Source organism: Diuraphis noxia, unplaced genomic scaffold (assembly GCF_037042655.1).
Source record: "Diuraphis noxia isolate RWA-SAM2 unplaced genomic scaffold, SU_Dnox_SAM2 contig0003, whole genome shotgun sequence".
Taxonomy (NCBI): Eukaryota; Metazoa; Arthropoda; class Insecta; order Hemiptera; family Aphididae; genus Diuraphis; species Diuraphis noxia.
Window position 1 is genome coordinate 7,873,749 of NW_028301713.1, and position 22,571 is coordinate 7,896,319.

Genomic DNA, 22,571 nt, shown 5'->3' on the forward strand with positions numbered 1-22,571 from the left:
GATTTGGGAGGTAATTTGAGTGCTCCACCATAATCTGGTGCACCGGATCAAACGAATCTCGTCCGATAAAGATTTCGTTATTTATATGCAATATAAAATTATGAGGGTATTATATGATGATGATATTATATTTTGTGTTTTTAATTTTAATTTTCAGTAGTTTTATCAAACATTATGTTGTACACTGCACTTTGTGTACGTGTCAAGAGCAGAGTATTATGTTATAGTTAACTTTTTGCCGTCTCATGCATGCCGAGTTTATATAATGTAAAAAAAAAAACCGTCAACATTTAGTTTCATACGAAAATATTATACTTTTTACGCGTAAGTTTTCATTTAATTTAATTTATTATCATAGGGTATACAGTTAATAATAACACTGTTATAACATATTATTATGTCTACCGATAATGTTTGTATTATTTCCGAATTAAAGAGACGTCACATATAAAAATATACATGAAATAGTTAGGTGATTGACAAAAAACTTGAGGTATGATATATTTTTCGAGTCGTTCGTATAACCTTACAAAGTGTTACCGTTGTGTAATATATAAAATGGTAATAATGGCTGTGCAGGCCTGTGACTTCCATTCGACTCGACCGTGTCCTATCGCATATCACAAAACTCGGAACTTTTTAACCAGTATAACGATATTATAAATCAACAACTTAATTGAAATTGAGCAAAATATAATTACAATTTTTAAGTTTTAAGTTATTCGATGATGACAGATTTTTAAAGAGTTCAACATTTACAATTTTTAAGTTCTAGCGTGCAGCAGATAATGCAAATTTGGGTGGAATAAGTGATAATTAGTGTGTATGTGCATATTGTGACTGTAATAATTACTATGTAAAAGTAGTAGCGTAGCGCGTGCGAAAGATAATTAATAATCGATAATATTATATGCTTAGCAAATTTTTTACTTTTCTTTAGATCTTATCAGCACGATAGACCTAATTTTTGAAAGCTAATTTCAATTCATTATTTCTTGTCTACATTAGATGGATTTAGCCATATTTTCAATTTTTTAATTTCAATTTAATTCAATTCAATTCAATTCAAAAAAACATTCACGTTGTGAATCAATCATCAGTCATAAAAAGCACATTAACCGCAATAGGTATTATAGTAAATTGTTCTATTCGAAATCGGTTTCATTTTTATTCCAAATTTTATGCGCTGACCATTTGCAATAATCCGCTTAGTTTGACTTTGTTTCATGTTTATCTGCAGTGATTATGACGAGACACTACAATGAATGCGTGGATTACAGTACTATACCTAACAATATAATCAGACAATGATGATATTTTTTAACGGCTGCCATCGCCAGAAGTAGTTTTGCAATAATAATTATGAATTTATTTCCGTTTTTTTTTTTGTATCGTAGTTTTTTCTTTTTTTACGGTCATTGTTTATAAAATTATGATATTTCCGAGCAGAAATGTTTTCCGCGTGAGACATTTATATTGACTGCTACGACTCATCACTGCATCGTTATCGTATTAGTTTATACTGCAACTGTCAAATTGCCATTATAAACGCTCGACGTCTAGACGGGCTAGATGAGTTGAGAGCGGTGCGTTAAGATTTCAAGAAATATTTTGTGTGTGTGTTAGGTTAGGAGGGGGAGTCTCAATGCGTCTCTGTATGAAAAAAATTGATTTCAGTCCCAATAAATCTGATTTTACGAGCGTCTCGCGCTTAAAGCTCTACTGAATGTACGCTACAAATCATCAGATTATTATACTAAGCGTGAAAAATATAATAATCATCACGACATAATCGAATATTAAGACACAGTGCGTTTCTATCGAACTTTTATATATATTATATATATATATTTGTTTGAGAAATTATATCTTGAAAATTTATTACTTTTCATTGCAAATTCTCCACACGATGAATTCATGATGTACAGTGTATAATACTTTTTCGATTTATCCAAACTAAAAATAAAATCACCAAAATACCTCAAAAATTATACGTTTATCATAATTATAGTTTCAGTCAATAAATGTATTTTAATAAAAATAAAAATATCCCTTTCCACATGAAACAATTATTCGCAATTTTTTTGACGTTTGAGCAAGAAAATTCCGTCTAAAATAAGCGTTAATTATACGCTTTTCTAATAAAAATAATACTAATTATTATTATTATTATTCATGTTATGAGTATCGCGATTTCATTAATCCGGAAAACATAACAATATATTAGCATGTTCAAATTTATTATTAGATTTTTATACATGCGAACTCGACTTAGTATTATTACACTTAATTACGTTGAAAAGTTACGTGATCGACACTTCAGCAAGTCGTTGTATTATACGTACGATTTAAGTAAACTCGATTAAAAAAAATTAATAATAAAACGCACATCGACATTAAATAAAGAGGTCCTTGACTCGCGGTGAATTACCTTTAGCGTTAGTAATAATAATAATAATACTAATAACAAGTATGGAATGAGGGAAAACTTTTTTAAATCTCGGATATAATATATAATATATAATAGCGTATCTCTATGTTTAGCGTTCAAATATTGAAAAAATATGAAATAAACTGAGATAAAAATGTCATGGGCACTAAAAAATTGATAATATTTTGCATAGATATTTTGTTAAATAAAAACTATGAACACTAACATTTATCGTCAAGATTTTAATTTTTTTAATTTATTATATAACGTTTTGAATGAACATCATAATATTATGGAGACCTTTGGTCCAGATGATGAATATTTCGAAAAAGATAATCATGATATATGGCATGTACCCAAGTTAAAATATATTTTGAATAAATTTAAGCGACATATAAGATATAAAATATAATATGACGAGTATTAAGTAGATCTCGATGCGACATTATTTCAAGCTGCGCGCTGTCCCGATGTATTTCAGAAAGTTTTTAAACTTTTATTTAAAAAAAATAATAACGTTATATCTGTTCTATGCGCGGCCACGTAAAAGCGATAGAACCGCGGTTCATGGTAAGGTAGGTACACTACTAGATCCGGTTGATCAACTAAATCTGCTATAAACTTTTATGGGTTCTTCCAGCGTACGATGGTTATAATATGACCAAAGATCAGTTTTTTAAACGAAACCTAACCTAACCTATCGAAAGTATGATTATATGATTATTATACGCTGAGCGCAAAAACAATTATAAAATATAAAAATAGCACAAAAAAACAGTCGTATAAGTATTTAGCATGACATGTAATATTATAAATGGATATAACGCCCGTATGGTAATATGAAAAGTACATGTTTTGATGACGTAAATTTCAAAATAATAATTTCCTCGGAAAAACCACGAAGCGCAGTGTTGCGAATTAGTACAAAATGAAACTTTGTTTGAATTAATCTGCTCCACTTGATTTCGATTTATAGCTTTTTTCCGTTAAATTTGAAACACGTGGTGAAAAAAAGTTGTGATTTGCACGATAATCCTGTCTCATGACATAAGACCATTAAAAGGTATTTATGAGCGTAGACACGCGCCATGTACATATTTATTTCATTTCTGGTTTGTGAATAATTTTTAATACGATTATTATTTTTGTCTGTTGATGTCTCGCCCAACGTTATTCCCACCGGCTTACATTACGCTTATTATATTTCGTCTTAAATCTCTCTCTCTCTCTCTCTCTCTTTCTCTCACTCCCTATCATTATCATACGATTTCTCTCTTGTAGCCTTCTCAAGTAGGTGGTTTGATGGATTCGAGGGATGTGTAAAAATATAGCATACGTAATGATTGAAATGCAAAACATTATAATATTAAATACGCGCAAAATAAATGTCTAATAATAATGGACTTCGCACTTGGTCCCAAACTTGAAAAAAACTTAGACGTAATTTATTTTATGAAACAAACAAAATTGTTCAGTTAAATATAAAAAAAAAAATATGTATTCATTTCATTTTAAATTATCTCTGTATTTAAACATGTATATGTCTTAACCATTTGTAACGAATGGATTTTGCTATTGATATTATTTTTTTGAAATCAAAAATAATAAAAAAAAAATTCTAAATTTTTACATCATAATAATAATGGGTATAGGCTTCCATTGTATGCGTGGTATCAACGTTGTTTTCGGATAAAAGTACTTCCATTTCGGCCTTATCATCGTTTATTTATACACTTTATGCGATCCCTATGACGTAAGTACCTATACATTGTGTTTAGGATTCAATCATGGTTAAACTTTGCTGTCTGAGTCTGATCGTTGTTATTACTACACAGGGTGATACACCCCATTGTTTTCCTTTAGTTATGACTGTATTCCAATTTTAAATTTTTGAACTTTTAATAATTGACCTCTAATATTTGTTATGCAATTAAAAGAGTGTTATGTGAGGATGATACCATCTTATTTTCTTGAATTTGCGCTATCGTTTTTGGTGTAAATAAATAAGCAGTTTGATTTCAAATTTTCAGCACAATATTTTCACTAATATATTATCTAATCTTACCTATATTATGACAACGATATACAGTCGTGGCTGCACGTTCTTTGATATTTTTTCCGAAATCAAATATCATATAATAAATAAACTTTTTGTAATTTTTTTTTGTATCATAATATATAGCTTAAATTTCGATACCTCGTTGGGTTTGGTTAAATTTATACATATATTTTAATCAAGATGCGTATTTATTTTTATACGAATGCTGGTGGCAAAGTACTTTATATTTATTTAAATAATAATAATAATAATAATAATAATAATTTAATATAAACGAACCACGTATTGCGTTTTTCTCTACCATCGCGTACGCTCCTGCCCTCTCCTCTATATGTATACAACTGCGCTCTCTCCTATCCTCCCCCTCATTGCCTAACACGCTAACCCTTATACCTCCACGTCTGTAAACTTTTTAACACGGTTCGTTTAAGTCGACGGCGGCACCACTCAATCAAGACCACTTTTATTCGCGTGCGCTTCGTCGCGGTAACGAGCCCGCTTGTCGAGCGAGATTTCCATTCTCTCACCCATTCTCTCTCTTTCTATCCTTACACTCTCTTTACCCGTCCAACTCTTCTCATCCCAGTCACCAGTGCCGTGTCAATCGGTTTTCGCTTGAACCGACTACACAATAAATATATATATATATATGCATCACCCATACATATCTAAAATATAATATATATGCGATTCACAGTGCTTAGAGGTCGCCGACACAGGTCGTGCAGAGTGTGTGACGTGTTAAAACGAAAATCGTGTACGCAATTGTCGAGAAAAAAGTGGAATATCCGACGACGAATATCCACCTCGATAATGTATGTAGTTCGTGTTTTTTTTCAAACCGTATAGTTGAACACATGATGTGTTTTATTGTGGATATCCAGAGTTGAGTGTGGCAATCTCGAATGATCCTCTTGTTCAAAGATGTAGGTATTTAAGCGCAGGTTGGATGGGTGATTTTTGTACAAATTATTGATGACTTATATATTAGATGAAATATTTACTTATATCATCAGAACAGCTTGCAGAAATCTCATTTGCTACTTAAATCTGCTTGATTCGATTATTTTTATTATTGTAAATTATTAGTACAGAAATATATTGTATTATACTCAACGTTGGGTGTTAACTTTAATATTAATTTTTGGAAATAAATAACCCTAAAAAGCGTTATAATTAATTGTATTGTAATTGTTTATAGATCTCGTTTTATTATATGATTGTGTAAGTAATTGTGTTTCGTGTACAAAGAAAAAACAAAATATTAATGTGTGATTAAAAAAATTGTATTTAGTGTACCGGGGGGGGGGGGGGAGTTGAGACATCAAAAATCTGTTTACTTCTATACCTAGCGCGCAGGGTGATATCTTATCGCGTAAACTTATTTTAACATAAGAATTTAATAAATTATCTGGTTAGTTATTGATTTTCAGTTGACTATGTTCGTAGTATGCTGCGTATGCATATACAAAGACACAACTGAAAATTAATCTATTTTAATATCTATCAATGTAATAATACATTAGAAATTGCACGCCTGATAAGATTTTATTATTTTGACAGATAGTGATTATACCTATAGGGCTATAGACTATACATATTTCATCATCGTGAGACTCGTGTGAAAACCTCTTTGTTTGAAATTTACATTTCCAATTAAATTACAGTGGGTCACTCATAATATATGATACGATTGCACGAAACTGTACATAATTTTGTATAATAATAATAATATATCACCCGACATTACGTTTCTGTATTATAATATTAGATTAATATTATGTTAGCCGGCGTCATGGATATGCAATCTAGGGACATCACTGTCGCTGATAACTGGCCCTATCATTTTGAAACACTAATATTTTGAATAATTATTGTAATGTAATACTTAACTAATATCCATAATATCGTAGTCATGTGTTGAGTGATACATTATATTGATACCGTTTCTTGTTTAGGTTAGGTGATATATTATAGTCCAGTCTTACATTTTGTTTTATTTTTATTAAAACCCATCAATAATATACGAGTATTGTACTCTTAAAGTTAATTATCTGTCGCTCAACAGTCGTTCGTAAAGATTTCTTGACGAAAAACAATGACATACACGTGTAAACGAAACGAACGCGGTTTTGAACATCTACAAATAACTTTTCGTTTAGACTTTAGACCGTTCAGCGGCCTCGCCGTCGTGTGTTAAACCTTGGCTTTTGCTTGTGACAAACGAGTGGGCGGCAATAGTGGCATTTTAATTTCGTAACAAAAAACGCACGCAAGCGCGCTCACACACACACACACACACACCATCTGTGCAGATGTGATGTTCTTCGTCGTTTAACCTCTCAACGATATTTTAAAGTTTCGCATTTGTCTCGGATGTTGGCTCGACGAAATTGGTTTTCCCCCGACACACGATCGTTTGTTCGGCGTTAGGTATGCGTGTGTGATGGTTGGGAGGGATTTGTGTAGTATTTTTATCGTTTGACACGACACCACGCGTGCGGAAACATACGAACGAATAACACCATTGAAAATCTCGTTAGAAACATAACGAAATTTTATGTAGTAAGGCTTCGGATATTAAATCGCTAAACGCGGAGACAACAGGTGGACACTGAGACTAATGATTTCGGTTGTAGTTACGTAAATAATATATCGTTATGATACTCGTCCCGGTAGACTGATTTGTAACGGCGCGTTTCGTGTCGATGGGCGATGTCCTAACTGATTACCCATCAAATATAAATATTGTTATCATTACTAAATAATGTATGTGACTCGGTATATGTGGTTAGTTCGGGTAAGGTTAGGTTCCGTCGTATACGGATATTTCGAATGAATCTCGCGGGATCTGGAGGCGATAATACTCATATCATAATGATGTCGAGCAGACGTTCAATAATAGCAATCGTTTATTTATTTCGGCCAAGGTTGATTTACAGTTGTTATTAGACTTGAAATATTTTAATGACATCGTCGTTGTTATACTGACGATGTTTCAGTATTCCGCGGACTGTGCAAACAAAATAATATTAATATCATAATATCAAACCGTGTAACACCCGGCCTCACCACCTCTCCCTCGAAAACAACCTGCTTTCGGAGCCACCGCCACAGGTTGCAAGTGAATCAACACGCGAATTCGTCACGTCCGTAAGTCCGTTTGGCTGCATTGGCGGAAACAGTGGTAGTGCTGGTGGGGGCGGCGGTGGTGGCGGCGGAAGAAGCTGAGGTGAATTCGGTGCCATTCCCTCGTTCGGCTGCATATTATAATTGTGTAGACAGTGAGTCCAAATAACCGACCAGAGATAGTAAAATAAAATATTTTTCGCCAAAAGCACTTATACGCGCTTCGTTGAGACTTAACTTTTTTTTCCGTGACAAAGCAATTGTGATTTAAAAAAAAAATGCGTTATACACTTTCCGAACGAGAGCAAATTTGTTAAAATTTCGTTTTATCATTCTATTAAAAAAAAAAACAACAAAAATAACAGAAAGAAATAAACTTATTTTATTCTTGGTGTGTTTGTCTTATTCGAAAAGTTAGAGGTCTTTCGCGTTAAAACTTTAACCAAACCGTCTTTATAGACTTTTCTATCAGAGACTTGCTCAGAAGCTTTAAGAAATCTTGGCTCTTAATGAGGAACACAAACGAGTTCAAAGATGAACGTTGTCTCGAAACATTATACGTCTCTCTTGTTAAGACAACATTCGAGTATTGTTCCATTCCATGGAACTAACTCTTCTCAAATAAGTCTTATTGAATCGATCAAGCTCGTTCAAAGGTGGTTTATACGATATATTGGAAATAATTAATGACAGCGAATATCACTTATTTGATAACATCGCCAAAAAAAAAATATTCAACACGGTCCAAGTTTGAAATCTTTTGCTTTTAGGCTTAAACCTACAGAGATTTTTGTTTTGTGTCCAAAGTTTTTAATGGAATTACATTCTCATCCTGAGTAACTGCAATCAGCACGTTTTAAATGTCCTTCAATGCCCGTCTAGTTCTTCTCCTACATTCTAAATGTAAATTCACCGCACTTCATACGATTATAAAAACCTCACAGATCGTATATTCCCGATAACGTAACAAATTAAACATTATTGATCTATTCCATACGAAACGTCTATTATGTCAAGAGTGGTAATTTTTCATATTTGTTGCATAATGTTTTTGTACCTATGAAAAAAAAAAAAAAAATATGTTCCTTGGGGGTTTTTATTTCAATTATAATTACCACACAATCAGACGCAAGAAAACAATCGTCTTGGCGTTAGGTATAAAAAAAGTCAATTTTCAGCCAATGGCCTTCGCTGCCGAGGTGTTTGTTTTTAAGAAGAAAAAAAATACTTAAATAACAATTACATATTATTATGTAAATACTATAAATATGTCATTCGAGGTAAAGTCGGAATGTCTTTTGCCGCAGTGTTTGGCACAACAAATTCGCCTATGGACATGCGACGGTGTATTTTCGTGATGATTATTACAACGAGTTATTTATTCATTTAAACGCGCCAGTAAAGATGCCTACGAAACATACCCCTGTGTTTAGGGGATGAGGTGGAGCAGGTCGTGACTATAATGGCATATATGCGTTTATAAACGCGCTCTTATCAGTTACAGTTACTAACGGGTGCGCATGCCGTGTGCACATTTTAATTTACATATTTGTTTCATATCCGAGTACGATTATGTGTATGATAGTCATTATTTTCATATTTTCATTCGCAGATTACTTGAAGTATTGTTACGAGCTGGAACAAAAACAAAACTTGTTTAGGGAGCGAAGCAAAGAAGAAACGGAAGCCGCTCACGACTTGCTCGAACTCTCCAGGTAAGAGTCTATATTATTATGATAATAATATAATATTGATAAATATATAACTATAGAAAATCGAACATTTTTTAAAAGATCAGGGAAATAGCTTTGAGTATAAAGTATAAAAATTAAAATTAAAAATACTGTAATATCGGACTTTGTCAATTATTAGGTTATATCTTCTAAAATCGTTGATTTTAAATTAATAATAACTAAATATAAAATAAAACATAGAAATCTAACTAATTGATAATCAATAACATAAAAAATTAACAACTTTTTTCGACTATTAACATTAAAAATTGTTAGTGCAAAAATAAATCTGATATTGAACATTAGTTTATTAATTATTTATTGGATTGCATATTTTAATATAATATGATAATATTATTTATTTTTATTATTACCAATAATATTCTTAACATTGTTAACCTTAATCCCATAAATTATTAATTATATCGTACTATTATAAATTTAATACACAACGGTATGATATTGATTTCGTTATAAACCTTGTACCACACATCATATGAAAAATACAACATAATAATACCTTGGATTAGAATTTTTTAGGACTTTGGATTCAAATATGATCATGAGTGGTATGGGTGTTTGTCAATGTAGTAAATCATAATAACATGTCAAAATACAATAATACTATATTTCCTGCACAAAACACGCCATCTATTTGCGTGTATTAAAACGACGGGGTAGATTATTCCACCAATCATTTTTTGTGTTTTTTTTTCCACTGACTTTATTCTTCTGAGAAACATAATACAAGCAATATAGGTATACCTATAATAGGCATAAAATGAAATTAGATCATTAGATGAATCTTAATTATTATAATTGTAGTTATCAAATCGCATTATATTTGTTAAAAAAATTTGTTTTTTATTGAATAAAAATGTTTAGATACACCAACCACACAGACTGTCCGAACGATATTATTTTATTCAGACGTTTTTAAATCAATGGGTGATTATTGTTATAGTTAAACACGCTAAGGTTTTTGGTGTAGTGATGATGGTGATGGCGGTGATGCTTATTATTGTTACGTTTGATCGTAGGGCCATAATAATTTTCTAAGTAATAAAATCGAATAGAATATAATAAATAAATCTAAAAATAAAAACCTCCATTGAACTTACGCTGCAGAGACTGGTAACTTTGAAAATTAAAACAATCTTTTGAAATTATTAATATTGTACGAGCGAGAATATCGCTAGGCTTGACAAGGAGCTTGCTTGAAATCAAAATAGCTGAGTTAAAAAGTTTCGTTTCGGCACGATTTTCGCCATACCCACGAAAATTTGTGACAATAATATTATCCTCTCCACTCCAGCCGGTTTCATATTATTTCGTGCAAAACTTACTCTACACTGCCTTAACTTCTAAACTTTCACAAAGACAGATGTGTTTTTTTTTTATTGTTATAATCGTCCCGAAGCGATAATGAAATAAAAATAGTGTCTGTCGTTGAACGAAAACAAACCACAAAAGTATTGAAATAGGAGAACCCTAAAAAATGTAAAAATCCCACTACAATAAAAAACAATTTATTGCTCCCTTGTACGATATGTTCTTGAATATGCGTCAGTAGTTTGGAGTTGTCGATCGTTATCCTATCATATTCACAATCTTGATAATATACAATTTAAATTTTTTTAAATAATTGATTTAATGCATAACTTAGGTACTCATATCTAAAGATTCTATTATCCCAGTTTAAAATTACGTTCGTATATGACTTGAAAATTATAAATTGTAATATTATATTCAATGAGCATTTAGCTCAGTTTAATTTTCGTATTCCCTAGCTCCTACAGTTCGAGGAATCAAGATCTTTTTGTCTTCCCATCCTTCAAGTTCAAATCAACTTATGACTAATTTTTTTATAGAGCTCTGAAAAACTAGCTATTTTAGCTTAAGTCGATTATACCCAGCGTGATGATAGTGGCGTGATGCTAAGTAATTAAAAAAAAAAAAAATATTGTAATTTTAGTTAGTCCTCGTTAATTGGTGTCTTATTTTTTAAATATTTTTATATATTTGTATTTTTTATATTAGGTATTTAGTGTTGTATATTTATTCTATAAATTTGTTTTATTCAATAAATAATTGACATTTATACCAAATTCTATATTGTAAAAGAGCTAGCCCTGTTGATATATTTATAAATAAATAAATGAAAGAAAGAAAGAACATGCGTATAGACTGCATAGACTTAGGATCGTCTGCGTGGCGCTAGCAAACAATACACTAGTGGATTTTTTTCTCTTTTAGTCATTATAAGTTGAATTACTCGCCAAAGAATATCTGGTTCGAAAACAATTTCTTTAATAAATTATACGTGGTGTACAATGTGTACATCATGGTATAGAATATAACAGAAAAATGCAAATCATCGTAATTAACTATAGTTTTTAAAACTTTTGATCGTATTCTTAATATTTAATTTAATTATTACTATAACAGACAACAGTATTTTTAATAGTTAAAGCTTAAAACAATTGATTTCAATAACAATAGGTAATTATAACGGTTTTAAAAAAATTATACAATCGTTTTTTATTTCAGTTACATCTCGTATACCTATTACACATAATAATAATATGTGCATTTCAACCGTTTATTTACGATTTCCACACATTATAACAAATATAAAAACAGACGTTTAATCGACCGGTAAATAATAAAATTTAAAAATTATAATATAATAGTATGCTTGTTAATTCTTTGTATTTATATTATTACGATTACGAATAATTTTAAGCCAGCGAGCAGAAATATAAATAAAATCAGTTGGTAGGTATACGCAGACTCGCTTTCATAGTTATAATACTACATAATTTGTTTTATAAAATATTATAACAATATAAACGTTGTAATGCTTCATGCGAAAAAGCCGTCGGTGGTGCTTCTTGGAAAATCTTTGGAGAAATGTGCCATAATGAAAAGACTGGAATTTCGTTTTGAATAAACGAAAGGAATTTATTTTAGAAGATAAAGTTATATACCTAATGGTATCACGAGTACGATGTTAGAAATTTCCGAGAACTTGAAAACGGCAAAAAAAAAATATATATATATAATATTAAATTTAATCTGAAATATCGAATACGAAACTAAATGGTGCAGTAGGAAATTATAATGATATGATCGCTTGCGTAATTTTAACTATCTCTATTTTCCACGATAATCTCCATACAAGGTCGAGGGGGTTGGATGTAATTTTTCATTGAACCTGCAGCTGGCCGTCTACCAAAAATAAAAAAACAACGTTGCAGCTAATCTTCACTGCCATTGATTTATTTTTTTTTGCGATTGATAAGACTCTCGGAACTGATGAAACTCGTTTCTTTAAAAGACTACTCGACTTTGTTCGTATGTTATATTTTCTAAAAATCGAAAACGTGTGGGATTTTTCTCGGTTTTGTTTGCCTGTATCGGATAAATAGCCAACACGTGGATCTTAAAGTGATGCTGACGCGTTCAACTCAACTTTATCAGTTTACATATTATTTTGATTCCACTAAACCGTGACGATTTCTCGATGGCCTGTATTAATAACTAATTCCACACAAGTTATGCTCTATAGATCGAGTTTGAAAAGATTTATTCGAAAACCCCACCCACTTCCTACCCCTCCATACCATGAAATTCGATCAAATCCTCTTATGGGTCGGGGGAGGGGAGAATTTTGGAACATTTGTGAGAGTATCCACGTTTAAATTTACTATATTTCTTTTAATGTAATTTATTTAACATGCAGTACAAATGTATAAATATCTAAAACCATTTCTTTCTTTTTGTGGAATCTGTGGATTCCGTGGAGTGCGGGGAACTCATCCGTAAAGAACAAAAAATGTGTTCAAATCGCATGCTAACATTATAAACCACTATAAAATGCTCAAATGTGACACCTCATGATTTGAAATTCTTGAAAAATGTCGTTAATTGCAAAGATAATTCACTCCCGAAACGCGTCCGTCAATCCTCTCCGTAATCAATCCCCTCCGACCAAAGTACGTTTGTCCACACCACATAATACCGTAGACATCGTATCGCAATGATATCGATCAGAGTTGTTTTTTCTTACAGAACATGGACAATTATATTCTATCAGGATCTCTTCAATCCGTTATCGATTAAGACAGTGATTTTTATTGTACAATAGAATTTGAAACTCATCGCTCATCGTCTATCGTTTTTCAACCACCATGGTATAACTTTCTGATTTCGTCTAGATAACTGCGTTGAGCAAAATCTATTTACAATACGCAGTGACTGCTGAGCTCAAAGTGTAGTTGATCTACAATTATTATTATTGATTGTTTTTTAAACAATGTTTAACGTTTTTGCGAAACATTTCTGTATCCGAAACGTATGATGGTGAGATATCATGCAGGGTGATTCATGAGGCGTAAAACACTCATTATTTATAAAAACTATTTACTTTTTTCAAATTTTTTTTTCTTCAAAATTTTAGATCTATGCTGTTCTAAAACTATATAAATTTTTAGTATTTTTCACCCTTATATTAGGTAAACCACTATCAACTTTAGATTTTTAAATGGCAACCTATATTAACAATATCATAAATTAATAAGACTATTTTTTTTTATTGAATTTTTATTTTTCGTTAATCCGTTGACGAGATATAGTCTCCCAAAGTTGGATGGTTTTGGGGTGGTGTTTGTGTATAAATGTGTTATACCATGTCAGTACCGCAGCCGCAGCAATTGGGATTTTTGTACTCTGGCGTAAATCATAATACACTTTTCAAATAAATTCAGTAAGTAAGATACTTAGCTAAGCCTAAGTTGTGCCCCAAAATAGGTAAACATATTTAAATAGGACAAACACCACCCCAAAACCATCCAACTTTGGGAGACTATATCTCGTCAACGGATTAACGAAAAATTTAAATTTAAACGTGAAAATTTATTTAAAAAATAGCCTTATTAATTTATGATATTTTTAATATAGGTTGCCATTTAAAAATCAAAAGTGGTTTACCTGATAAATATAAGGGTGAAAAATATTAAAAATTTATATAGTTTTAGAACAGCATGTATCTAATATTTTGAAAAAAGTAAATAGCGAGTTTTTATAAATAATGAGTGTTTCACGCCTCACGAATCACCCTGTATACATATTACACATTATTAGAGATGCAATATTTCAAATTATGACATAATATTATTTCAGTCTTCGATCACTATACAATTTTGCCATCTTTTATATACATATACCTAGCTAAAAGACCGCATGCTACTTAAATGTCTTATTCCTCGTTAACGGTTACGGTCGTTTGTCTTTTCACGCAGATCGTTGCCGCCACTGCCTCCACCGAGCACGGTGACTGTCGCCGCGCCCACGCCTCCAGAGACACCCGTCGGCTCAGGGGTGGGTGACGGGTGTCCGGCGTCGCCGCAGTTTGTCTACGTGTCCACGGCGGTTGCGGGCGCACCGCTTACCCCGCCCGCTTCGGAGTACTCGTCGGACGCGGAGAATACGCCAGCGGACGCGAGCAGCAGCACCGCCAACGCGCAGGCCGTAGTGGTGGCCACGGCCACGGCCACCACCACCGTCTACAGCCTGATCGATTACGTCATCGAGAAGAGTGACGGCGGCTCGTACGATCCGTTGCTGACTAGAGACTTGAACGTCAAGACCGGCAAGACGACAACGACGACGACGACCGCGGAACACCGCCGGTCGACCTCCACCACCACAACTACCACAACCACCCAAGTCGTGGTCGGATGCAGTTCTGGAAACAAAGGTCAGTGTATAGTTTTATTTCTGAAATTAAAACTCATAATTATAGATTTAGGCATTGGGTGCAATCATATAGATGAATTTCATGACATTCTGCAGGGTTGTTTTCAACCCAAATCTCGTAACATCTTTGCTATAACTCTGTGAAAAATTAAAAACGTGAATTAACTATAGAACCCGAATAATTTTAATTTTGCAAAATTGAATATTAATTAATAAAATCAATTATTATTTTGATTAAATAGGTGTTAACTAATAAACGTAATAAAATATTCGAAAATATGGTCAACATTTTTAGGGAGTTTTAACTGTTTCGATGAAATCCAAAAAATGTCTTTGTTGTGTTATATTTACGGCACGTACCCTTATAAATAACGACTCTTTTATTTATTTTTTGATTCTGAATGTCTTAACCTATATAACTACAGTAGTTAAACTACTTGTATTCGCCTATATTAACCAGAAAAATAAATGTTATGAACACCCAAAAGTTCGTTTAAACTAAATATATCCGGCATTTGAATGTTCAAATTCATCAAGTGCCCAAAACTAAAAAATGATTTGGGTGGAAAGCCCTGACTTTACGATTATGTAAAATACTGTAATACGGCTATAATACACTATATGTAACATACAAGTGAACTATTTTAAGTGCTGAATACACAGCGTACAATGACGTTTTGTGAGCAAATTACTTTATACCTATATGTACATAGAAACCCCCTATTTCTATTCCATCATTGACTGATTGACTTCATAATTTAATCATACCTACACCCAAGTTATGTCAAAATATATAATATTATATTATAATACAACGTGAAAAGAAAATATTGAAATATTTTAAACACGATAACGATACGCAAACACACAAGACGCACTTACAATACACTACAACACCAATATAATTGAATATTATTGAATTTGTAATTTATTTTGTACCTACTTAAATCTTATTCCCAAAATGTATTTTTTGGATGTATACCTGGGCATCAGATTTTATTGAGCACGACCGGTAAAGATTATAAATCGTATCAACCTATCGTACTCGAGATTTTTTTCGGTACGCCTAGAGTTACGGTACCTAATATATTAACTTACATATTTTACTTAATGCATGTCATAATATTTGTTTTTCCGTAAAACTAAACAATAATACGAAGAACGCAATTCTTAATTCGGGCTTATAATAATATGTCCACAATAAGGTCAAAAAAAAAAAAAAAACGCTTTAGTTTTGTTCCGATGAGACGATCCAACTAAACCTCAACTATTAATTAATATTATTATATTATAATAACGATATCCACGTGAACATTTTTTGTGACTTACAATATTTTCGTATACAATACTTGTTGAATTTCAGCCCACTCATACGCATCACATTTGTATTGGCTGGGTGTTATTAACATCCACGTATAACATCGTAACAGTCGCAGTGTAATATCGTAGGCGTGTATGTGCATGCAGTTATTTCATTATTAATCAAAGCATTCAAAATTCGTCGGTGCCGTGCATGAATAATTTGCGTTCTTCGCCAGCAGCACCCGAGTGCGTATTATTATTATATTACCTATATACATATACATATATTCAGCACGTCATAATAATAAAATACGAATACGATAGCTCGTGTTATGTGCTCGCGATATAATTAATTGAACCACCCTTCGTCGCTTGCTATCCGCCGCTCGGTTCATGTATATTAAATTGACCTGTCTCGACAAAATTTCAATAATTTAGCACACCGGTGCGAGCTTCCGCTTATGGAGTTGTACTCGTATTATTATTATTATTATTATTATTATTGTATAATTAATCTTACGAATAGCGTCAACAAATAATTTTATGTATAATAAATAATATTACGAAAGAAAAATAACTCGTTCGTTGTCGCGTTTCGGTACCAGCTATATGACTTGCGTACATAATATTATAATGCAAATATTGTACTGTAAAGATAATATAAATTATAAGGTACTATACGGAACGTTATTCGAAAGCTATATTTTATTTATATCACAAAAAATGTACGACTCACGAGGCGGCAGGCTGCGAACGACGTTAAACGTCGGAATTCTGTGACGAGTTATTATTTATTTTTTTCATAAATTCCACTGAACGGAAAATTCAAAATTCCCGTTTGGTTTTCGAGATATCGTATAAATTGTTAATAATTATTAAGGGACGTGTGGAAATCGGTTTTTTTTTTATTCAAATACAAATCGATGAGACTTTTCTCTTATATTATTATAATATAGTCGCAGATCGGTTCAATCGAACGTGTGCAAAAATGAACCTTTTTGTTTTAAAAAATGTTTCGTAGATTGCGATTGGTTATACATAATTTATTTGCCAGCTATAGGACCTGTACCAGATATAAAACGATACTCGTTGAATCATATAATAATTAGTGGAGGTATATCGTATTATTCAAAGGTGGATGATTTAATCCCGTTCATCGTAAAAACTAATTTCGAGTTAAGTCGCCTTCAACATCGTTAACTTAGTAAAATAAATTAATATAAACGCATAATGCCTATAAATAGTGTTTATGCAATTTTAAAATTTTGTATGCAATTTATTAAAAAATGCTTTCTACAATATATGAATTAATTTTTTTCACACTATTTCATTGGGATGTAGTTTTATGTTACAGCATATTATGTATATGTATCGACTCAATAACAATTGAGAAATTTATTTTATTTGTTGGTTTTTATTTTAAAAAAATGCAGTGTACATCATAATACACTGGTTAAAAAAAAAAAATAAAACAATTAAATATGGTTTTATGTTTTTAACCCGACTTGTTATTTTCAAATTAATCGGAAAACACTGAAGTCATGTACAACGACTACATTATGATCTGTAAATTCATTGAGTATAAAAAACGATTGACTCTTGACTGGGCTTTTATGAGTTTTTAACGAAGCTTCAATTTCGATGCGGAATCCACCGCCGCACCTTTTCGACTGTTACACCGGTACGTCCCGTTACATATAGGCAGTTGGGCGCTTGTGAATTGCGCCCACATTGAGCAGATAATAAAAATACTATAGTAAATTGTGCCAGGGATTTTTCGGTTTCTAAAATAGGTATAGTAAATTCCGCCCAGGATTTTTCGGGGTCTAAAATGGGTATAGTAAATTGCGACCATAGTAAAATGTTTGGGATTATATTAACTATGAATAATTTTTTCGACTTGGACAACTTTATTGCTATACTTTAAATACCTATATTTTATTTGCTGATTTTCCTCAGAATATTTAGACATCAGCTTCCGCAACATTATCACTGACAACTATTAAAAGCTTTTATACATCTTATCCTCATATTTATAATTTTGCTGGTAAAATATTTAAGTTACAATCTGAAATTATACTAAAAATTAATAGTAAAAATGAACCTTTTGTATTTCAAAACACCAAATCAAAAAAAAAAAAAAAAATTGAAAAAATGGAAAATTTTTTTAACAATCTATTGAAAACACTATTACGAGGGTTGAATTTGTGAAGATGATGTCTCATTCTAGGGCTCGGATTTAAATGCATTTGCATCTTTTTTTGGGGATATCTTACGCGATGCTTTCCAAGCTACAAATATGTTTCAAGTACTTCGCAATCTAACCACAATAATTTTTTGGGGCATTTTTTTGCTTTTTTGCATTTTTAGCGGATTTCAACATGTTTAGGGCATTTTTTGACGGGTTTAATGCATTTTTTAATTTTTTAGCACATTTTTGACCTATTTATCGTATTATGACTAAAAAATTGACATCATTGAAATATAAGTACTACATAGTAATATAGTACTACGTAATAAAAATTATTTTCATTTTGAACTATTTTAACTAATTTAACATCAGGTTTTCCGGTTTTTACAACCTTTATGTCACACCATCCTATTAGCCGATATTATTGCACACAACTAAACTTTTATCGGATTATTTTCTTGTCGAGCGATAATATTATATCGGTGGTGTGCGTTTAATAAATAATGCATTTTTTGAAACGCCATTTTTTGATATTTTTAGGGCATTTTTTAGAGTTTTTAGGTCAGAAATGCATTTTTTGAAAGGGCATTTTTTGATATTTTTAGGGCATTTAAATCCGAGCCCTACTCATTACTGTGCAGATAACTTATAACTGTATTTTTATTATTAACATTTTTAATCTAAAAAAAAATATATTAAACTATAATTATTAATACCATAATATTAAAAAAATTAAAAAATTAATATTTTTGTTCACTAACCAAGCAAACCAAAAAAAACATTTTTGGATTGTGATAGCCGCCTTATCGTGGTGTCCTTTAGGTAATGCCAAATAACTATCATAAATATAATATTTCTATTGGGTGAAATTTAATATAAAAAAACTTATACCGGATGCAATTTTACAATTTTTTTCTCTTCGTTGGGCGAAAATTACGTTTGCATAGGCAGATAGGTTCCTAGGTTTAATAATATTATTTAGGAACTTTTTTTTTTTTTATTTAATTTTTTTTTTTCTGAGTCGAAAACAATAGCGAACCGCGTGACGGCGTTCGGAACACATTAGCGTGAGATTAAAAGTTTCTCGATAAAAAAATTTAAAAAACAAAAAAAAACCGCCCACCAGTCGACTTTCGTTTTCCACGAACGAACTTTGGCAAACGCGCGACCTTACCCGTTCTTATTATATTATTGTTTCCCCGCTTACAGCCGGGCGCGGTCTCTAGACGTTTTTTTTTTTTAGCGTGCAACACCGCTAAAACCGAAGTCGTCGCGATGTCCGTGTCCGCTGTGTATTATACCGCAGCGGGCTATCGATTTTCTTCCCAGCATATCATTATGCGCATAATATGACATATATGTGTGTGTGTGCTGTGCGTATGGAATATAATAATATTATAATATCATATATGTACTACACGTATACTACCCTCTCGCTAGCCTCCCCAACCCTCCCGTTACGTGTGGATTTCTTGAAACGATATTAAGGATGGTGGTTGTAGGGTGGAACCGCGGTGCGGAAATCCGATTGGGAATCGCCAGATCGTGGTGCGGCGGCCCGCCCATGCAGAGTGACCTCTTTTCTCTTTTTTTCCGATCTCGATTGATATAACGGACCCGCACCACACAGCAGCAGCTAGAAGGTAAATAAAATGGAATTACCTGAAGGTACTACGTTTTCAGTGGTTATAACCGAATAAGTCTATTGCTCCCGGATCGCGTCTTACGAAAAAAAATATCAACCGCCTACCGATATAAAACGTCATTAATGACCTAAAATGTTAAAATATGCGATATTTATGATCGTTACTAATCTTTCGACTATACTATAGGTTTAATGTTTAACCATTATTATTTAAATATATTCCATAAACTTTTGAAAATAATTAACTATCGGTCGCCGTTAGCTATATTATTTGTATTATCATTATTATTATTATTACGCACTAGTAATAGGAATTTAGAGGTGACTGCTATACCTATTTACATATTACTCATACGTTATTTCGCCATTTTCTAATATTCAACATACCCTATAAAAGCTAATGTTTCGTTTGAATGATATTTAAAAACAAAAAAAATTAAATGATAATAATAAATGTTATTTTGTGGGCCATTGCCACGTATGACAGGAAACAATCAGAATAATTATATTTAGGTAGGTACCTGAAGTCTGAACTACCCGAGTTTTATCATGAATTCTGGCCGCAAACGTTCATCTCCGATCTGACGACCGACCGTCGTTCGATAAATAATATCGAAAATAAACTAACGGCATCTCGCCTCTTAAGTGTATCAAACAATCATTTAATGACTATTGACTTATGATACACACACACACACACACACACACACACACACACACACACACACACACACACACACACACACACACACACACACACACACACACACACACACACACACACACACACACACACACACACACACGTAAAAAACGTAATTTTATATTCTGAGCTTAGCGAAAGAATTTATTGATCCTACAATGATGTGTTTTTTTTCTGTCTGTCATCAACTTTTGGAAAAATTTTGTTATCAAAATTCACATTTTAAACTTCAGCATAAAATTTACTGAAAGGAAAGCGATTCTAGTTGGTGTATTAGAAAAATATACTCCAATCACGAGCCACCCCACTATATTATTCTTATAGTATATAATTGCACCATTCTACACGATCTTATATGTCACAGTGACATTACTATGGAGATCTTATAATAATATAATAATCCTTAAACCGGATAAAATCACCATGACCGGACGTGTGTATTATAATAGAATATGTGTGTGGTCACTTACGTTTCAGAAATTCGTTAATTCCGCTTCCGATCGTGGGATGTAGTGATAAGGAATTTACTGTAATAATATTAATATAGTGTCGAGTTTTTTCCATCGACGTTTTCGGTGAGGTTATTTCATAATAGACTTTACTAGAATCTTGATATGCCGAAAATCGTAAAATTAACTTAAAATTATAAAAGTTTTGTTAAAATAGTTGTTTCTTAGATATTCATATAATATAACAAAAAGAAAACAAAATGAACTTAAACACAATTTTTGTTTTATATTTTCATCATGTTTCAATAATATTATAAATTATAATGTATGGCAATAAGTCTTCTAATTTTTTCAAACATTTAAATTAAATCTGTTTAATAGTAATATCATAAAACATACATTCAATTATATCGATGGTTTTCATTACAATAATAAGCTTGATATAGATCGAGTTTCATACAAAAATTGTAATTACAGTAATAAATGTTAAGACAGTGTATCTTAATTATTCGGGTGCATGACAATATCCCTGAAACCGTAGAAATTTAATTAATGTTTTATTTAAAATCAAATTAAAATTTTTTTTGTAAAAAAAAAATACTCCAAAAATAACAAATATGAAAAATAATAAAGCCAAAAGTAATTTTTATCAAAAAAATCACATTAAAATAATTAGTACCACCACCACTGAATGGTGGTGTATACGAATCCGTACCTCAATAGTGTGTCAACATGAAATAACAAAAATATGATCGATTGTATCAGAACATTTATTACGAGTTAAATATTTTCATGTATAACGTGTGTTATTACATAGGTACCAGGACAAAATGAGAAACGTTTAGGTCCGTGAACGTTTTGTAATGATACAGTCGTAATATCAATAGTGTATTATGGCCGATTGAACTATAATTACAATAATAAATATTGGGCGGCACACTATCCGTTTTAATAATAAATGATAAATCGTTTTTTTTTATATAGAACTATATATTTCCGATTTGACTTGGTATCGAATCCGCCTACTCTGTCGTCGGGCAATGGACAGTTCTTTAATCACATTTTCTTTTAAATTATACCCGTGGGGTTGAGATATTTTATAACAGAGTTACACGCATATTTCTTTTGATACCGGACGCTCTGAGACGCTTTTCACTCGTCGTTTCTTT

The 22,571-nt window shown here is 31.8% G+C and overlaps 1 protein-coding gene across 2 annotated transcripts in view; it reads left to right on the plus strand.

Annotated features, from left to right (window-relative positions):
• Window positions 1–22,571, plus strand: part of LOC107165775 (uncharacterized) — a 77,215-nt gene that overhangs the window by 48,062 nt on the left and 6,582 nt on the right. For both annotated transcript variants that reach the window (XM_089222790.1, XM_015514166.2), the window contains 2 exons: window positions 9,232–9,334; window positions 14,656–15,113. In XM_089222790.1, the coding sequence (XP_089078916.1) occupies window positions 9,232–9,334; window positions 14,656–15,113 (561 nt within the window). The remainder of the gene's footprint in view (window positions 1–9,231; window positions 9,335–14,655; window positions 15,114–22,571) is intronic.